Source organism: Octopus bimaculoides, chromosome 11, assembly GCF_046866305.1.
Source record: "Octopus bimaculoides isolate indiv1 chromosome 11, ASM4686630v1, whole genome shotgun sequence".
Taxonomy (NCBI): domain Eukaryota; kingdom Metazoa; phylum Mollusca; class Cephalopoda; order Octopoda; family Octopodidae; genus Octopus; species Octopus bimaculoides.
In genome coordinates this window covers 23,156,214-23,175,656 of record NC_142938.1, presented here as the reverse complement: position 1 = coordinate 23,175,656, position 19,443 = coordinate 23,156,214, and the positions used below count along the sequence as shown (strand labels likewise).

General features: G+C 36.5%; 1 protein-coding gene across 2 annotated transcripts in view; it reads right to left on the bottom strand.

The window, feature by feature from the left end:
- Positions 1-19,443, bottom strand: part of LOC106871104 (endoplasmic reticulum lectin 1) — a 38,429-nt gene that overhangs the window by 2,078 nt on the left and 16,908 nt on the right. For both annotated transcript variants that reach the window (XM_089360588.1, XM_089360589.1), the window contains exons 4-13: positions 18,939-19,016; positions 16,352-16,415; positions 12,982-13,019; positions 11,018-11,238; positions 9,750-9,876; positions 6,027-6,209; positions 4,714-4,773; positions 4,402-4,511; positions 2,610-2,687; positions 1,663-1,741 (exon numbers count right to left, since the gene is read on the bottom strand). In XM_089360588.1, the coding sequence (XP_089216714.1) occupies positions 1,663-1,741; positions 2,610-2,687; positions 4,402-4,511; positions 4,714-4,773; positions 6,027-6,209; positions 9,750-9,876; positions 11,018-11,238; positions 12,982-13,019; positions 16,352-16,415; positions 18,939-19,016 (1,038 nt within the window). The remainder of the gene's footprint in view (positions 1-1,662; positions 1,742-2,609; positions 2,688-4,401; positions 4,512-4,713; positions 4,774-6,026; positions 6,210-9,749; positions 9,877-11,017; positions 11,239-12,981; positions 13,020-16,351; positions 16,416-18,938; positions 19,017-19,443) is intronic.

The window sequence follows — 19,443 nt, the reverse complement described above, 5'->3', positions numbered from 1 at the left end:
CTCTCTTAAAACAGAAATGTAGTCCTAAATACACTGTCTAAATTTGGATGACTTGGTGACAGCTGGAACACATTTGATCATAGATCTACTTCATCAGGGATAACCTGAAGTTAAACAACTGCTACTAGCAATAAAAAAAAAAACAATCATGAGAATATTGTTCCAGATGATGATGATACTGATGGTGGTGATTGCAGCTGTTGTATTCAGTTATTGAAAAAGTCAAAAAATATTGCTTGATCATGGTTACCTGACTGCTTTATCAAGCACTGATAAAAAAAAAAGACTACCACCACTGGTAAAAAATCAATAATTGTGAAAACAATGTCTTATGTTATTGACTGCAGCTGTTGCATTCAGCAGTTGCAAAATCACATAATTTGCTTATTCATGTGATTATTTGACTGAAAAAAAAAAAAATAGTTCCACACCTAGTTGGTTGTGTAGTGAATGGTAAACTATACCATACTATCTTTGCAAGCATAGAAAAAGAATGTAAAAGAAAAAAATGTCATTGGCAAAAGTTATGCTTGTCACACAAACAAGGTACATAATTCTGGCTGACCAGCAAAAGAAGAAAAATGTCCAAAACAAAGCCAATGTTTCTCTTTCAGTTGGTAAAAGGCATTTGTGCTAACAGTATCCAAATCTATAATTTTAGCACAGCCATAGCAGTTAAACAAAATCAATACAGACCAGTAAAACCCAGCCATGAAGGCACTTGGTGTAGCAATAGATTGCTATTGCATAGCTCTAAGTCAGCCTCAATAGTGAAGACCTACAAAGATATTCTGACTATGACCATCTCATATTGTTAGGTGTATGTCAAAATCTTTATTTAAGATGGAGGACATGATTTGAGAGATATTTGGTTGGTATTTCCAGCAGGTCATGAGACCATACAAATGTTCTTAAATTACTTTCTATTGTCTTAAATAAAGAAAAAGCACGTTGGATACTGTGGTCATACATACGACAGCAGAGATGCATTTTTCACACTCAGAATTGCCAAAGCATGGAGTAAACTACCCACATCAGTTGTTAGCTGTCAGGGCACTACATCCTTCAAAACTTACATGCTTCCTGAAATTCGTCAACAGCACACCAGTGTGAACAAGCATAGGAATAGTGCAGAGGAAAAAAAAACTAACTTTCCTCCATCTATATTTTGTCAGTCTTTATTAATTTTTCTGTTAAAATATAAAATCTGGCCAAAAATTAAATTTACTAAGTCATTTGCATTACATATTTATCTTCATTTTCTTGATGACCACCATGTTTTATAACAAAATATTTCACAAGCCAATGGGGTATCTTCAATATTAGTGCTCAACATGCAAAAAATAGCAGCCAAATAACAACATATTGTTTTAATAAAGAAGGATGACATGTTAGATAATGTTATCATTGATATATCTGGGGGAAAAGCATAACAAAGATGGGAATATCATAAATAGCATGATGGAATGTTTTTGTTCATAGTTCTAGTTGACAAGAGCTGGTCTAGGGCTAAGGAACAATAACCACAACAAAATGTTACCGTTATCAAATTCTGTGTGTTAATATAGGGACACAGTGAATGTTAATTGTTGCAAAATGTCCCACTTATTATCTCTATAAATGAACAGCAAGTACACATTGGAAACAGATTAGTTTACTTACCCCTAAAATGTATTCACAAGTTTTGGGTTCCATGATGTATAATGCAAAAGAATGTGATCTGCTTAAATCTTCAATGCACCTGAGTAAAATAGTAAAAATGTAGAACTTTGATGATGTAACTTCCAGTGTCTTACATAACAGACATATTAGAGAAAATTTTTAAAAAAGCACATGAAATAATAGTGAAGCAAAATCCTATTTTTACTGTTGTTTTCAGGGTTTAGTCAGAAGAAGAACTGCTCATGACCTTTTTACCTCTGAGACTAGTAGCAGAAATGGAGGAATGTCTCCAAACCTAATCTAAATGATTAGAACAGAGTAGACTGTATTAAAAACATTAAACAGCCAAGTTATGGTGTTAAAGAAAATGACAGATTAAGAGTACTGCTCACACTGAGGGAAAAGACTTTTGTCACCAAGAGGCAGTGGCTCCATGGACTTTCTCCAACCCATTCTTATTCTGGCTACTATGCTTTCAGAGCAGCCACTTCCCTAGCCAATCATGTCTCCTTCTTAACAAAAGCTATCAGCTACTTCTAATGAGCCATCTGGGCATTAGAGAGAATTTATTTCTGGTTTGCTCCAGTGCATTTATCATATATGAAGCTTATGCTCTCTCTTAGTCTGCCTGGGATTTTGCTGTATTTCTTGTGTATTCATAGCTTACATTGGGCTCAGTGTATGGAGTCCTTATCTGCATATTGAGCAAGACCATTTCCCCTAAGACACCAGAGACCTGTCTTCTTTCCTGCCTACTAAAACTTTTGTCTTTGCTAAATTTACCTTAAGACATCTTGATATTAGGTTTTGCTTCCCTGCTTGGTATATCCTTTCTAATCTCAATTTCAAATGAATAACAATGGTTGATAAAAAAAGAGAAAACGTCCTGGCAAAAAAAAAAAGTTTTACAAAGCTGTATCATTGATATATTTTGAAAAATAACTTACTTTAATTTAACTTCAACAATTCTCTTCTTTCCATTGGCTTCACAGAAGTCTCCATCAGTATAGAGTAGAGAAATACTCCTGTGAATAGAAGAGAGAAGAAACTGAATATAGCAGAGAAAAGAAACAGCAACGCATATCAGAAACAATTAGATAATCCTTTCTCTCATCTCAATAATACTCTGAATTGGTGTATATCATGCTTTTCTACAGCATTAAACAAATCAGAGATAAATGTGCTCCTGAATAGGACTGATGTTCTTTCCTCTAAGAGGAACTGAACCAACCACAACATGGTACCAAACAATTTTGCAATTTTACAATGCAGTTGCTGTCTGCAACAGTCTACTGTACTTTTTAAGACTCAGAGAAAAGTGGATTTCACCTTCAAAGAATTAAATTTCTTAGGTCAAAGACATAATTCAGTGGAAGTAAAAGATATGAATCTTTAACTTCTCATATAGTTGTCAGTTCATCACCCCAATTATCTGTACTCTGTGAATAACAAATAGTAGCAATATTAAATTACAAAATGAGACCATGTATAGATGAAGGGCAGTAGGTACATCTACTACTGCTGTTCCTACATCTTGTTTATCACTTTACCATCAAAAACAAAAGACTAAACACTACTGTGAGACTAAGCTCTCCAGAGAATTTAACCATAACCAAGGCTGTAACTTTCTCAAAATATATTGGATTCTTTAACAGTAAATGAGATACTCTTTAGCACTCATAAATCACTTACTGTTTGTTTAGATAAATATTGAAATTGTTGTGACTGCCAGTCAACAGCTGATTAAGAGACTGATCAATAGTGCTTGCTATATGTAAAGTAATAATAATATATACACAAATATTATTTCAAGTTGAGAAATCCAGTGATATATACTACTAGCTTGTTTTGCATTGAGTGAATACTGCTATTGAGTATATTCGTTATCCAGCCAAATAAATCAAACCAGAACACTATTATCATGAGAACAAATCTTGCAAAACCATTGCTTATAACTTTGTATAAGTAATATAGCTCTACTTTGTTTTAAAACAGATCATGCCAGTGGCACAGCACAAGTTATAGTAGCCAAATTGGCCACCTACTTACTTAAATGCATTGACTATAGCAAACACATTTGTAAAATGGCCACCCTGTGTGGCCTACACACCTTATTCTATGCCACTGGTATTGCCTTGATTATGCTTGAGAAGTTAGCAGTAAATTGGCTATTATATAAGTCACAGAATGTTGTGTTGTGTACTGTGTGAAAGAAGTAAAGGCTTCTCAAGCTGCACTGTAGTAGTCAAGGTGTGTTGTGTGAAATATATATATATAGATAGATGATGTTTAATCCCAAGTTAACTGAGTGAACAGACCTACTAATCATTCCAGTTCAGCAATCTTGTCCTTTGTTTTTAGACATAGTACATATAGGACTATGTTATCCAATGTATCTATCCTGTTTTAAGATAGTAGTTATGTGATTTGAAGGAGATTGAGATTTGACTGGTATTTCTAGCACATTGAGCATGGCTTAAGATGCATATAGAGTGGAATATGTTTGTATTGTGTAAAAATTAAATGCCTTTTAAACTGTTCTATAACAGGCATGGTATGATGTGTAGAATAGGTGCAGCATAAATGACAAAGAATGAGTAGGGTCATTTACTTTCAATGTTTGAACCCTTAAAATATTTTATTGATAAAAATAAAAGGATCTCTACAAAAGTAAAGAACTTTATTTTAATTTAAAATTTCCAAAATGTGTTTTGAAATGGAATTTAAGCAAAAGGTCACCTTCTCTTTCCTATTGGCTTTGGTTTTTTCAAAGGATTAGCATGCAACCACTGTAAATGTTTGTCAAGCTTCCAGTGACCAAGAGTTATAACAGTACGTCCATCATTGCCCTATATTAAAGAAGAATTAATACAGTATAAGTCAAATACCTTTTACCAACGGCAACAATGTTATAGAAACAAGACATAGTAGAAAAATAAAATAAATGTTAAATGAGAAAAAGTGGGAGAAGGAAAGATAAAAGAAGACAAAAGCACAAAACGAGGAGCTTATAAAGCAGAAGACAGAATAGGATGGCAGGAACCAACTTACGTCATGATATTGCCGAACATATTTGCCATAGCAAAATTCATGTTTCCACCATCCAGCACCCTGTGAAATAATGAGAATAGTTTAAGATGAAGTATAGCGAATCATCTAATGTATTTCTACTTTAGGACAAATAGACAGACCAGTTGATAAAAAAAAAATCTATATTAAACCCTTTTGTACTTATATCTTAATTATGAAAAAAATTTAGACACATTTTATTATTAAAATAGTGTTCACATAAAATTATGAAAGAAGATTTTAATTTAAATATATGATAATTTTAATATAGGTAGTTTTGCTTCATAAAACCACAGGTGGTCCCTGCGGGTAGGCTGGTATCAAAACAGTTAAGATTTGGTAAAAATAAATACTGTGAGAAGGAGACTAGTCAGCTGGTTTGGACTTGAGCAACCAATGACAATGGACAAATGGAAAGCAGAACATTAGACTATTCATCATCATCATTTAACATCCCTTGTCCATGCTGGCATGGGTTGGACAGTTTGACCAGGGTTGGTAAGCTGAGAGGCTGCACCAGACTCTAGTCTGATTTGGCATTGTTTCTACAGGTGGATGTCCTTTCTAACGCCAACCACTCCGTGAGTGTGATGGGTGCTTTTACATGCCACCGGAATGGATGTCAGTTGGCATGACACCAGTATCTGCCATGACTATGATTTCACTTGGCTTGATGGGTCTTCTCAAGCATATCATTTGTCATTGCCTCTGTGAGGCCTAGTGTTCGGAAGGTGCATTTTACATAGGTTCATTTTACATGACACCAGCATCAGCTACATAGCCTCTATGAAGCCCAACACTTGAAAGGTGCTTTTTATGGGCCACCAAAACGGGATATTGATGATAATAATGATCCTAATGATGTTGACAGAGATAGTAATGACTATGACAATGATAAACATTGTATTGGAGATAATTATAATGAGAAATAATTTGTCAGAATGTACTGAAGATAATGCAGAGTAGTAAGATAGAGCAAACGCTTGAATAGAATGTTAGTTTATTCAAGTAACATTTACATATGATCTGGTGCCTATTTCTAATAATGACTCAAATTTGAAGAGATTAGTAGTAAACTGCATTGATGAAATAGTATAACAAATGAATTGGAGAAGACATAGTATTGTAATGACCCAGAGAGTAAAGATTTTTGGTAAGGCATAGCTTAAAACAATCCATTAACTTTCTTCTGAACCTTGTCTATCGTTTATTGAAGTCGGTTTGCCAAGACAAGAGCTGTGATCAGAAATGTGAATATATTTGAAGCATTGTAAAGAATTAAATGTTTTACATACACCTTTCAGACAATCTGTTCCACTGAGGAAATCTCTGATAGTCTGTTCATCTGTAGCTAGTCCTATACCACCATTTCCTGTCGACATGGCTATCTTTGTTTTCTGATCGTACACCTCAGTTTTCTGTGTGAATTTCCTTTTGTCATGTAAATTTATCTTGAAGAGGCTTGATTTGTCAAATACCTGAACAAACAAACAAAATTATATAATGATATCATACAAAGTACAAGTGAAATGTGGTCCCCAAAACTAACTAGGAGGCCAGTAAGTCTGATGAAGAACTGATACAGACCATGATGATTCAGATCATATCAGTATAGAAATTGGACATAAAATTTATGATGATATACAATGGTTTTTGCACAGTTTTCATCTACCAAATCTCAATCACAAAATGGCACATTGGCAGAGTCATTAGATTGTTGGATAGAATGCCATGCAGTATTTATTCTGACTCTCTGTACCGAGTCCAAATTTTTCCAAAGTGAATGGCTAAGAAAGTTAGAGGGTCAAGCAATATGCCTTACAGAATCTGTTCTGGCTAATTACATTCGGACAGTAACACCTGTGATGACACTGATGCCAAGCTGTATTTACCCAAGTTGGCAGCTTTTCTTTTGGATAAGGATTGATGGTGTGGAGAAGGGAGACTTGCTTGCATGGGTAACTGATAGTCTTCCTCAAAAATTCTTGCCCAGGCCTGCACATACATTTGCGGATGCTTGGTCTGTCGATGCTACACTGACTTTACATATTTGTTCTTTCTTTCTTCTCTGTTCACACACTCCTAAACACATAAATGTGCATCCCATACATACATCTGAATACATTTGCATTGCACACACTATAAAATGCATAGCATGCACATAGACACTTACAAACACATTGCTAACAGTAGACATAAAATTACTATAGTTAGAAGATGCCAGCCTACTTCAGCTGCTTATGTCCCTAAGCTTGGAAATAGCTGAATAGGTTCACAATACCAAATCAGTAGATTTCAATGCAAGTGCACATGCTCAAATGCACATGAATATGCAACTGCTGACCCACTGGTAGACACTACACTGACTCACCAGTGGACATGCACATGACTATGTATGAGTCACTCACTCAGTTACACATTTAGCTGCACTCATCTGGCTCATATACATACACATATCCTCCTCAGATAATCTTTCTTAGTACTTTTACAATTATTCTCTGGGCTAACATTTAACATTTCTGATTTCTCTTGCATAGCATTCATTTTGATTTTATTTCACATAACTGGTTTTTACAGCACATGCTTGTACAGTACTTCATGCGGAAGACAGCACTGCATTGTGCATGAAAAATATCTTCTGATAGTGCTCCGGCTCTTTTCAGCTAGATGAGCTGCTCACCACCTATGCAACTTAACCAATATTTTTAGTCTTGCATTCATCCTTTTCTAATGCATGCTCCTTTAAATACTTCACATCTGCAATTCCTGCATTGTTCTCATCATTTCAATTCAATTCATTGTGAATGGACATTTTCACTGGCAGGAGAGTCATGTAACAGGAATATTTAGCAATCAGATCACTATAGCTGAGGTTGTGATTTGCTAGAATATTACCGATGTCATGTGGGGGCGCAATGGCCCAGTGGTTAGGGCAGCAGACTCGCGGTCATAGGATCGCGGTTTCGATTCCCAGACTGGGCGTTGTGAGTGTTTATTGAGCGAAAACACCTAAAGCTCCACGAGGCTCTGACAGGGGATGGTGGCAAACCCTGCTGTACTCTTTCACCACAACTTTCTCTCACTCTTATTTCCTGTTTCTGTTGTGCCTGTAATTCAAAGGGTCAGCCTTGTCACACTATGTGACGCTGAATATCCCTGAGAACTACGTTAAGGGTACACGTTTCTGTGGAGTGCTCAGCCACTTGCACGTTAATTTCACGAGCAGGCTGTTCCGTTGATCGGATCAACTGGAACCCTCGACGTCGTAAGCGATGGAGTGCCAACAAGCCTATGTCATAAAAAAAATCTGACCAATCAAGACTTCATGTGGAATTGGCTCCAACAACAATTACATTTTTGGCATGCATCTTTCTGAGACTAACCATCACTATATATTCAATGCACCCTAGCTACTATGACAAACAGTGGATGATAGACATAAGACCAATCAGAAAGGGTTGTAGTAAACAGATGGTTTACCAAACACTGGATCAACGCAAAAACAATAAATGGACGGTAAATGAGAGACATCAGAAGACAGTAGCACAATCAACAGCTAACCACAATGGATGAATGGTAACAGCAACACAAGGACCAGCTAAAATTTTAACTGCTGCAACAATTACACCAATCCACGAATAATAATCATCAAACACTCTCAGTGTTTTGTCGTTCTAATTAACATCTTGTTTATAAGAATAAATATTTTTTCATCAAAAATCTCAAACAGATTTCAGTGTTCTTCTTTGTAACATACGTATATATGAGTAAATGCTTTTGTATATGTTTATATATGTGTATGTATCAGTATAAGTATGTGTATATGTATATATACACATACTTATATGTGCATATATATATTGTGTGATTTATGTATATATATCAGTATGCATACACACATTTACACAGACACATAGATGTGTAAAACTAGATATCCACTGTTTTCAACAATTGAATTGGTATATAAGGGGTTTATCATTCTGCAGATACATTATTGTCATCATCATCATCATTTAATGTCCCCTCTTCCATGCTGGCATGGGTTGGACAGTTCAACAAGAACAGACGAGCCAGAGGGCTGCACCAGGTTCTACATCTGCTTTGGTATGGTTTCTTCAACTGGATGTCTTTCCTACAGTCAACTACTTAACAGAGTGTACTGGGCGCTTTTTATGTGGTCCCAGTACCAGTGAGATCATTAAGTACCTGCAAAATAAGACTCCTCTACTGAGTGCAGTATAGGATGGAGGGATAAGGTCTTCTGCATAGTTTCCATCTACTCAATTTCACTTATAAGACTCGGATTGACCCAAACCATATATGTTTGTATGTGTCAGTAGTCTTTCAATAAGAAGTGTAGGGATAATTATGTGAGTTTAGAAAGTTAATGTTTGACCCTTAGCCATAACAGGCCTAAATATTCTACCTGTTTTATGTTCAAACTGGCCAGATCCAGCCTCTCACATCTACTCTACAATGTCATTCTAAAAATGAACGATCTCCTCTTCAAAATCTTGAAGCTACAAGATGATGCATGATTAATTCAAGACGCATAGCTCAGTGGTTAGAGGTTGTGAGTTTGATTCCTGAATTGAGCTGTGTGTTGTGTTCTTGAACAAGACACTTTATTTCACATTGCTCCAGTTCACTCAGCAGTAGAAATGACTTGTCATGTCATTGGTGCCAAGCTGCACCGGCCTTTGCCTTTCCCTTGGATAACATCAGTGTCATGGAGAGGGGAGGGTAGTATGCATGGATGATTGCTGGTCTTCTATAAACAATCTTGCCTGGATTTGTGCCTTGGAGGAGAAATTTCTAGGTGCAATCCCATGATCATTCATGACTGAAAGGGGTCTTTACCCTTTAATTCAAGACAATATGAACAAATAAACATTACATTTGACAGTAATCTGAATGCTAAAGGGTTAAATTTAGTTGTTGCAGACAAGTGGGTCAAAGGAAGATCATTAATTTGGAAGCAAAAGAAATTACATAAAAGAGGTTAATGCCTTGCTTACATTAGCTTCATCTTCAAAAGGAAGACCATATCGATTTTCCTCAGCCAAATGGTCCATATTTACAGGACGCACCGGAGCACCTTCAACAGAATGGCAATCTATCTTGCCAATATGTGGATTCTTGGGTCTAGAATTAAATAACAGGAATACAGAATTATAGTCTTGAGAGAAAGAGCAAGAGAGAGAATATTTTAACTTATTGTAGATGAACCAGAGATTAAATCTAGCTGGTTGCATTCCGTGTTTACTAAAAAAAGAAATTGACATACATACATACATCGTCGTCGTCGTCGTTTAACGTCTGCTTTCCATGCTAGCATGGGTTGGACGATTTGACTGAGGACTGGTGAAACCAGATGGCTACACCAGGCTCCAATCTGATTTGGCAGAGTTTCTACAGCTGGATGCCCTTCCTAACGCCAACCACTCAGAGTGTAGTGGGTGCTTTTACGTGTCACCCGCACAAAATGACAAAGAAAATATATATATATATATATATATATATATATATATATATATATTTTTTTTTTCTTTGTCATCTTCTGCTATATTATTCCACTTTTTTTCCCACCTCTCTTTTTCATCCTTTACTTCATTTTCACTGTCTTGTTTCAGTTAAGTCTCAAGTGGTAATTTGTAAAAGACACAGAGCAGTTCAGGTGTCAGAACAGAAAGTTATTAATTATTTAGAATTTTATATATTCTTTAACTGGTTTCAGCCATTGTGTATTCTTGCCTTGATATTGTGTGATGGTTGTGAATGAGCATCACTGTGATACAGCCGTTGCTCATTTCCAATCGTTGGTGAAAAACATGTCAGGCCATAAGGAAATATAACCTTGCCTGGAAGCAGGCAAAAGTTGGTGACAAGAAAGGCGACTTAACCATAAAAAAATCTGCATCAATGAATTCCATCTGACCCATGGAAGCATGGGAAAGCGGATGTCAAAATTACGATGGCAATGGAGAGAAAAAGTGTGTTGGATAAAGACAAACACTCATATATACAACAATGATGACTGCAATTCGAACCACCAACCTCTTATGGTGTAGTTCAGAACCAGAGAGAGAGAGAGAGAGAGAGAGAGAGAGAGAGAGAGACAGACAGACAGAGACAGAGAGAGAGGGAGAGAGAGAAAGAGAGAGAGAGAGAGAGAGACAGAGAGAGAGACAGAGACAGAGACAGAGAGAGAGGGAGAGAGAGAAAGAGAGAGAGAGAGAGAGAGAGATAGAGAGAGATAGAGAGAGAGAGAGAGAGAGAGACTTACTTAAAATCTGGGTGGCTACAGAGAACTGATGTGAGCACAATAATTTCATATTCACACGTGGATACTTCTTTCATTTCAAAGATTTCTCCTCGGCCTTCTGGTTGGCACACATAAAGAATAGCTGCCTGTCTTGGTCCTCCAGTCAGGTCACAAACTGTGCCATCAGTTATGTTTACTTGGAAGTAAGGTAAGTCAAGACCATCAACTTTTCGTGTGTGTACCTAGAATGAGAACAAAATAAGCAACTATCAATCAACAGCCACAAGGTTCATGGAATAAAAAATTAGCAGAGTGGTCAGCAAACAAACAGATGATGACAATAACAGTAATGGTAATAATGAGTACGGAGTCTTTCATATAAAGATAAATTCCAAGGAAACTAAACAATGGTTACATTAGCAATGAAAGGTCAAACACAACTATTGACTTGTACAATTCATTTTTGTATATATTGGTAGTTCAATAGTTCTTCCATAGAAAATACTATCACCCACTTTTTCAAAATGTAAAATAATAAATGATTGCCATGAAGTGGCTATGTAGTAAGTAGCTTGCTTACCAACCACATGGTTCCGGGTTCAGTCCCACTGCATGGCACCTTGGGCAAGTGTCTTCTACTATAGCCTCGGGCCGACCAAAGCCTTGTGAGTGGATTTGGTAGACGGAAACTGAAAGAAACCCGTCATATATATGTATATATATATATGTATATGTGTGTATGTTTGTGTGTCTGTGTTTGTCCCCCTAGCATTGCTTGACAACCAATGCTGGTGTGTTTGTGTCCCCGTCACTTAGCGGTTCGGCAAAAGAGACCGATAGGATAAGTACTAGGCTTACAAAGAATAAGTCCCGGGGTCAATTTGCTCGACTAAAGGCGGTGCTCCAGCATGGCTGCAGTCAAATGACTGAAACAAATAAAAAAAGTTTAAAAAAAAGAGTAAAGGCACTTTTTTTACCTTATTTAAAGCATTTAACTCATCTTCTAGCACCCACTTCTCCATCAATCTTCTATATTATCCTACTTACTTCCTTCACTTCCTCTCAGTGAGCTGAGCTGATATTTTCTGTGTTCAACTTATTCCCTATCTCTGATCATCTGTCACGTTATTTTCACTCAGTGCACATCCATCTTTTATGTTCCTCTATCCTATTCTGTCTCTTAGATTCACCTTGTACCTTGACCTCTGCATCCAGCTGCAGAAACCATCCCAAAGTAGAAATAAAACCTAGCACATCTTTTCTTGTCGAATGGCTCAACCCATGCCCTCACAGGAAAAGGGATTTTAAATGATGATAATATATATTTCATGTATAGAATGTTTCATAAATTAATCTGATCCATAGATTCTTAGACAACTAAATTATATACATACTTATATAAGGCACTGTTCTGTTATTGATAGGATCAACACACAAAAAAAATATTCCATTCAATAAGAGATCAATATGTCAATAGGCACAAGATTTACATGTGAGCTACAATAAGTTTCATGCTCTGATGGTAGATTAATGAGATGACCTCATATTGAGTGCTTTGAGCTTGGAATATTACAGGATAATACATGGTTATACAAGCTCATCTAATTACAGTACTATTGGAGCATGATACTTATAGTAGCTCACATTTAAATCCTGTATTTACTAAATGACACACACACACACACTAGGCTTCTTAGTTTCTGTCTATGAAATTCACTAATAAGGTTTTGGTTGGTTTGGGGCTATTGTAGAAGTAACTTGCCCAAGATTCTATGCTGTGGTACTGAACCTGGAACCACATTGCTAAGATGCAAGCTTCTTAAGCACACAGCCATGCAAGAATAAAGAAGTGGATAAAAAAAAAAAAGATTCCACACATCCCTTGCTGTATAAAAGCAATGTGTTTGAGAATTATGCTGGATGTGTAACACCGTAACACAGAAACAAACAGAATTAGGTACTTTATAACATCTTTTAATACTTACTGGTGGATTTCCTACTGATGAGGCACTAACTTTTGAAGCTGCAAATAAAAAAAGATCAGAGAATCTGGTTAACAACTTATCCAATGGACACCGACATGTTAGAAATGGGATTATCAAATTAGCTTGTAAAGACTGTTATATCAATCATCTTTGTTTAAATAATTACTTTGATCAATGATTAAAAGTGGGAGACAGTTTTTACTGAAATTCTCAATTACATTTACATTTAACTTCCTCTGACTGTTTGGGAAATTCGCCATTCATCATTATCATTTAACATCCATGTTCCAAGCTGGCATGGGTTGGATGGATTGATAGGATCCGATGTGTCAGCTTTGGCATGGCTTCTACAGCTGGATACCCTTCCTAATGTCTACCACTTTACAGCATGGACTGGGTGTTTTTTGTGCCACCTGCACTATTGGGATTGCCATGCAGTTCACAGGACTAAGGACCCTGGGGGAGGTAGGAGGATCAGTATCATGCTAGGGGACAAGGGGAATACTATGAAAGTTTAGGGGTAGAGTAGGTTCCTGTAGAGGCATCTGCAGGGCAACTCACATCTAGTAGGGGAGGGGAGGAGAGAGAAAGAAGAAAAGATCAGAAGGAGTTGTAAGAGATAAATAATAGTATAAAGTGCTGGGGTGATATGAAATTTTGACTGAAGGATTTAATTTCGATTACTTTAACATAGGAAGTTTAGTATTGTGGACCTAAGAGTGGTCTAAGATGGATAGTATCAAAACAGATAAGACAAAACTGGCCCTTTTTATCATCACTTCCAAGATGGTAGAAAATATAAACCTTTACTTACTATATTTCTGTTAAAATACACTGGTTTTGTTTCATTTAATTTTGAAAATAATGAAGAATTTAATAAAATAACTTTGTCATTATCAATCTGTTGTCTAAATGAACATGAAATTTAGATAGATTTAAATTTAGGTCACTTTAAAACAGAAACTTTGTACCAAAGGCAGTTCCATGTTGGATTGGTATCAAAAGGGTTAATATGAAGTTAATTAGTTTTTAAAATTATTTAGTCTAATTAGATCAATTTATCTCAGGCATTTTTAAACATTTGTTAGAAATTTCAAGAATATTCAGTTTCATTGTTGCTCAGTGTGTGTGTGTGGAGAGAGAGAGAGAGGTTTAGGTACAAGACCAACAGTCTTGAGAGGAGTCGATAGTATCGACTCTAGTATCTGACTGGTGCATTAACCTTTTTGTTACCATATTTCTGTTAAAATACACTGCCTTTGTTTCAGTTAATTTTGAAAATAATGAATAATTTAGTAAAATAACTGTCATTATTAACCTGGTATTTAAAACATAAATTAACATGAAATTCTGATATAAGAAGGTATTAATTTAGATCACTTTAACCATACTCGATGACTGGTCACCACGCCAGTGGAGCACTAACAGCACTGTCGAGCGTGTTCATTGCCAGAGCAGCTGTCTGGCTTCCGTGCTAGTGGCCCGTAAATAACACCATTAGAGTGTAATCGTTACCTGTGTTGCCTTCTAGCACTTGTGCTGGTGGCATGTTAGAAAATCATTCAAGCGAGGTTGTTGCCAGTGCCGCTGGACTGGCTCTCGTGCAGGTGGCACGTAAAAAACACCTTTTTGAGCGTGGCCGTTGCCAGTACCGTGTCACTGGCCCTCGTGCCAGTGGCACATAAAAGCACCCACTACACTCTCTGAGTGGTTGGCGTTAGAAAGGGCATCCATCTGGCTTGCCAGTCCTCAGTCAAATCGTCCAACCCATGCTAGCATGGAAAGTGGACGTTAAATGATAATGATGATGATGATGATGATGATGATCTCTGAATACTTTATTTTGTTTCAATTAAATTTTGAAAATAATGAAGAATTTAGTAAAATAATTTTTGCAATTATTAAGCTGGAGTTTGCAACAAATTAATGTGAAATTTTAAGGAAAGTTTCAATTTGGATCACTTTAAAATAAAAAACTCACTGAAACAGGGCTGGTCTCAAGGGGTTGTATCAAGAGGGATAAAAATACTTTGGAAACAATAAAAAGAAGAGGAACAACTTAATTTTTGCTTCACTAAAAAGCAACATAAAATTCATGTTATTCTTGGAAATCATCGAGTGAGCAATTAAAGAGGCATAAAGATGGTTGTATAGATAACTTTCTTACATCAGGCCGACAGTTTCAAACTTCAGTTGTGACAAGCATTGTCCAAAGTTAAGCTGTTATTTGAGTGAGACAAAGACGACAATGGAGAGATAGAGTCAGCATCAGAAAAGAAATGGATAAAAAGTGTTGTAGTATTTATTGATGCCTGTGTTCAAATCCCACTACAGTCAGCTTTGTCTGTCATTCCACCGAAGGGGTTAATACAATACTCTACCAATGAACTAACTGAATTTTAGAGTTTATGTCACTGTTTCATCATTATTTAAAATATCCACTTTTCTAGGACATATGGAATTTGTGGAAGTGAATTTTCTATGGCTGGATGCCCTTTCTGTTGCCAACCTTCAGCTGTTTCTAAGTAAGGTAGGGTAATATTTCTTCCTGAAAATGGATACAAATGCTGCTAACAGTTGTTTAGCTCCAGGTCAACCCTGATTGAGCAGATGTATAAGTCATTTAAGTTGTGACTATCCTGTCTTTATTTCAGGTCTACATTATCTAAGTATACCTTTACCTTTTTAAGACTGTGGGATATTAGTTATTTGAGAAAGGTTTGGCTGCTATTTCAAGCAGGCTGAATGGCTGCAAAGAGGCTCCTTCAGTGAATCATGGTGGCAGATGCTAGAGAAGATGGTGTTGTTCTTAATGGATTGATAGCAAGGTTTGTTGCTGGCATGAAAATATGATTTGAGGGATATTTAGCTGTTATTTCTAGTAGCTTCTTCATTGGCTCATGACAGTAGCGTTAGTGATGGTGATATTATTCATAAATGGGATGATCACAAAGGAGGTATATTTGTGTAGTGAATGGTGGGGATAATAGTGGCAAAAGTTGATAATGATGCTTAAGGTTGAAGGAATGGTGATACTAATGATAGAATGGTGATATTAATGATACTAATGATATTAATGAGTAGGAATCAACATGATATTGGTAGCAATAATAAAAAGATAACAAAAAAGGTTAATGATGATAATAACAAAAACAATGATTTAGTGATACTATAAATTAAAGTCAATATAATGAAAATATTGATGATGATGATGATGATGATGATAGTGGTGATAATAATCATGACAGGTACAATAATAATAATGACAATGGTTGATAAAAATGATGAGAAAAATTACAAAAGTGAGCCAATGAGGGAGATTTACAAAAGAAAAGAAAAAAAAAGCAAAAAGAAAAGCAACCTGACTTACATCCAGACCTTTCTAAATTTGATCCTTTATTGTAACCAAGGAAATATTCCTGTATCTGTCGTTTCTGTAACAACAAGGAATTGCAAAAAAAAAACAGTGAATTAACAAAGTGGTGCATTGGTCATCAATGGTATAAATTGAACCTTTGGATCAAATATATAAAAATTCATAAAAAGTAATAGAGCTTAATTTTTATTAGTAAAGCCTAACAGTTGTGAGGCCCAGGTCCAGTTCCAAATCAACAATTTTAATTTATATTGCACTAAGAACACCGTCCAAGCGTGATCGTTGCCAGAGCACCAGCTGTCTGGCTTTCGTGCCGGGGCATGTAAATAGCACCATTTGAGCATAACCATTACGAACATCGCCTTCCTGGCACTTGTGCCAGTGGCACGTGAAAAGACATTCGAGCGAGTTCGTTGCCAGTACCGCTGAACTGGCCCGTGTGCAGGTGGCATGTAAAATACACCATTTCGAACGTGGCTGTTGCCAGTACCTCCTGACTGGCCTTCGTGCCAGTACCTCCTGACTGGCCTTCGTGCCAGTACCTCCTGACTGGCCTTCGTGCCAGTACCTCCTGACTGGCCTTCGTGCCAGTGGCATGTAAAAGCACCCACTACACTCTCGGAGTGGTTGGCGTTAGGAAGGGCATCCAGCTGTAAAAACTCTGCCAAATCAGATTGGAGCCTGGTGTAACCATCTGGTTCATCAGTCCTCAGTCAAATCGTCCAACCCATGCTAGCATGGAAAGCGGACGTTAAACGACGATGATGATGATGATGATGATTACTTTATTCAAAACATTCCTCCGTTTTTAAGTAGGTACATTAGAATTTAAAGAATCTTTTATTAGCTCGAAGCCTATTTTACCATGATGATGACAATGTTTATACAACCTTTTATAAAAGACAAGGAGGTTTCATAGAGTTATTATGTACAACAGGTTACAAGTCATTACTGTTGGATTAAAAGTATGAGGGACCCTAATTTTGCCCTTGGTTAAGTTACTAGTGTTTTGATGAAAAGTTTCCCTGAAGGTTTGGTACACTGAAACATATGGAATTAAATGTCCAGGTTAGAGACACAACAGAAAACTTGCAGTGTGGAAGGCATTATTATATTATTAGTTAATCAGAAGATGAAAGACTCCACCTTGGAATTCTTAGACCTCCCTACACAAGAAGCACAATCAGATGTGAAGGAGACACTGAGCACTTCTACTCAAAAATACATCTCATGACTTTTCAGTTACCTACAGTTGCTGTCTTACTCTTTCAACAGCCAAGAACTTATAGTGTGCGTGTGCACGCGTGTGTGTGCATGCGTGTGCATGCACACATGCATGTGCATGGATGCATGTGTACAAGGAGATTTATAAGATTGGAGTGCAAAATAAATAATTTTAAAACTATCAAAAATTGTAAAGCCATGATAAGAAGTCAATGAAAGAGTTTTCACTATTTTAAGATTTGTGTGTGACACATTCCATATATAGAATAAATTCTTTTATTCATTCACTTGCTTCAGTGATTGTATTGTGACTACACAGGAGTACCACCTTGAAGGTTTTAGTTGATTATATCAACCCGGAACTTGTGGTATTTATTTTATCAACCTTCAAAGAAGAAACAAAGTTGACCTAGATGATATTTGAACTCAGAACATAAAGGAACACATAACCAAATAACACAAGGTGTTTTGTCCACTTCTGATGTGTTCTTAAGAGCAACACAAAAAAAACGTCTGTCATAAACATTTTGCACTTATAAGCCATAGGTTGGTGAGGGACTCATTCAAAAACTTAAATGTTTGACTTATCAGAGTGCCAAGACATCAGCAGTTCAGTCATGACACTGGTGTTGCATTGTATCGATGAACATTTAAAATTTTCAAAGGTGAATAATAAAGATTTGCTGTTGAGCCTAGGATAGCCCTGAACTATGAGCAAAAACATTTCAGCCATTACCTCACCTCATTCTTTTATTCAGACATAGATTATCTAAAACAAGAAAGAGCAATTTAAAGGAGATTTGGTTGCTATATTGTAGCATATCAAATGACTGTGAAGCTCTCTGGTTGGCTCACCAAACTATAAGTAAGTATCACAGAGGATATAGTTATCAATTGTAAGCTATAGCAATAACACAACACGTCATTCACTTACACTGTTGAATTCAACTCCTGCCACAGAAAAAGCTACTGTCAATAGATTTGACCAGATAAAGAGTTAGCGTAATACTGCAAAAAGTGGGGTTGAGTATCAGCCTTATGAGTTTTGGTGGTGTGAATACAGATATGTTTAAGAGCAGCCCAAAGGACTTCTGCTCGACACATAGTGTTATGGGATAATAGTAATAATGGAACACCCCTCCCATGTGATGAGTGGTATGTGCTAGTCATTACAAATACTGTGATACTGAGCAGTCAGGGTAGTCAGTCATATATAGTCATATCTTAATTGTCTAACTAACTGTACTGCTATACTGGAGTAGACATTATAACAGTCTGACATGCGATTGCAACACACACTGTAACCTCAAGCCATAGAAGAGATAGAAGAATTTCTAATGCAAAAATGTTCACTTACCTTGCCTAAATCTTTGCTTTCGTGATATTGCCTCATGTATTTCCCATGACAAAGTTCATATGTCCAGAAACTTTCAATCTATGAAGGATGAAAAAATTAGCAATCAAAATAATACGTTGATATGCAGGTTATCAATGAGTGAAGCTGAACATTTAAAGAAGTCAAGCTGTTGTTGGACAGGGGAAGGGGCAACATATATGGTGACATGTTACAATGAGAACAATATATAAATTTCACATGCAATTTGACTTCCACTTCTTGATTTCTAGGCAGTGATTCCAGAAGAAAGAATCTTACTCATTCATCCACCAACATATTTGAACCTCTTGCTCATGGTTATGCTGTCTTCTCACTTTACCTTTTCTACTGCTACTACAACTGTCTCTGCTTGCTGAGAGTTAGATAGCTACATACTACCTCCACCAAAACTCACCTGACACATTTGTCATTCTCTTCCTCTCATCAGTCATATTGTACCTTCCTCCTTAAGCCTAGCGCTAATCCC